This window comes from Amaranthus tricolor, chromosome 3, assembly GCF_026212465.1.
Source record: "Amaranthus tricolor cultivar Red isolate AtriRed21 chromosome 3, ASM2621246v1, whole genome shotgun sequence".
In the NCBI taxonomy this organism is placed as follows: Eukaryota; Viridiplantae; Streptophyta; class Magnoliopsida; order Caryophyllales; family Amaranthaceae; genus Amaranthus; species Amaranthus tricolor.
In genome coordinates, this window is record NC_080049.1 from 9,474,691 (window position 1) to 9,475,659 (window position 969).

At 39.3% G+C, this 969-nt stretch overlaps 1 protein-coding gene across 1 annotated transcript; it reads right to left on the reverse strand.

Annotated features, from left to right (window-relative positions):
* Window positions 1–286: 286 nt before the first annotated feature.
* Window positions 287–969, reverse strand: LOC130809484 (histone H3.2). The gene has a single exon (XM_057675279.1). The coding sequence runs from the start codon at window positions 877–879 to the stop codon at window positions 469–471; it is 411 nt and encodes a 136-aa protein (XP_057531262.1). The 5' UTR covers window positions 880–969; the 3' UTR covers window positions 287–468.

The window sequence follows — 969 nt, forward strand, 5'->3', positions numbered from 1 at the left end:
TGGTTTTATGGTTCTTTTTATTCCCCCGTATTTGTCCTAATCAAGTTGAACTTATAAAGCTCAATTTTATTTAAACTTATTTGTTTGTCAGTCCACAAAATCTAGTACTCTGAATTTATATGCTCTAAATTATTTCAATCAACATTTTTCGAACAGTTTTTAAAACGAAATCCGTATATACATAAACACAAAATCCAAGAAAGTCATGACTATCTTGGCATGGTATTTTAGATGCATTGTATCCAGTCGTCCTAGAGAGTAAGGGTACACTAAATCCACAGCAATATTGAACAATGTCGAACAATTTCATTGACTATAGATCAAGCGAGATTACATCCACAATTACAGAGAAAATTACCAACTAGTAGTCAAATTGATTTAAAGATTTTTCAATTTCACACTTCTCTACAGATATTCAACACCCAAGAAAGCCCTAACCCTAGAAAATTAAGTCAATAGATACCCAAATTAAGCCCTCTCACCCCTAATTCTCCTAGCAAGCTGGATATCCTTAGGCATAATAGTCACCCTCTTAGCGTGAATAGCGCATAGGTTAGTATCTTCAAAAAGACCAACCAAGTACGCCTCCGCAGCTTCTTGAAGAGCAGCAACAGCAGAGCTTTGGAATCGGAGATCAGTCTTGAAATCTTGAGCGATTTCTCTTACAAGTCTCTGGAATGGAAGCTTACGGATGAGAAGTTCAGTGCTCTTTTGGTATTTCCTGATCTCACGAAGAGCAACAGTTCCAGGCCTGAATCTGTGAGGCTTCTTGACTCCGCCGGTGGCTGGGGCTGACTTTCTGGCGGCCTTGGTAGCTAGCTGCTTCCTTGGAGCTTTGCCTCCAGTGGATTTTCTGGCGGTTTGCTTGGTACGTGCCATTGTTGAAGGGTAGAGAGAAGATTGAAAGGGAGATGAAAAAGATTTTTCAGACGGGAAAATTAGAGATGAAAGCGATTAAAGTGAGATGAA

What these genes read in the sequence shown, in the direction of transcription:
- LOC130809484 (XM_057675279.1), bottom strand. Translation starts at nt 879, where the DNA reads ATGGCACGTACCAAGCAAACCGCCAGAAAATCCACTGGAGGCAAAGCT.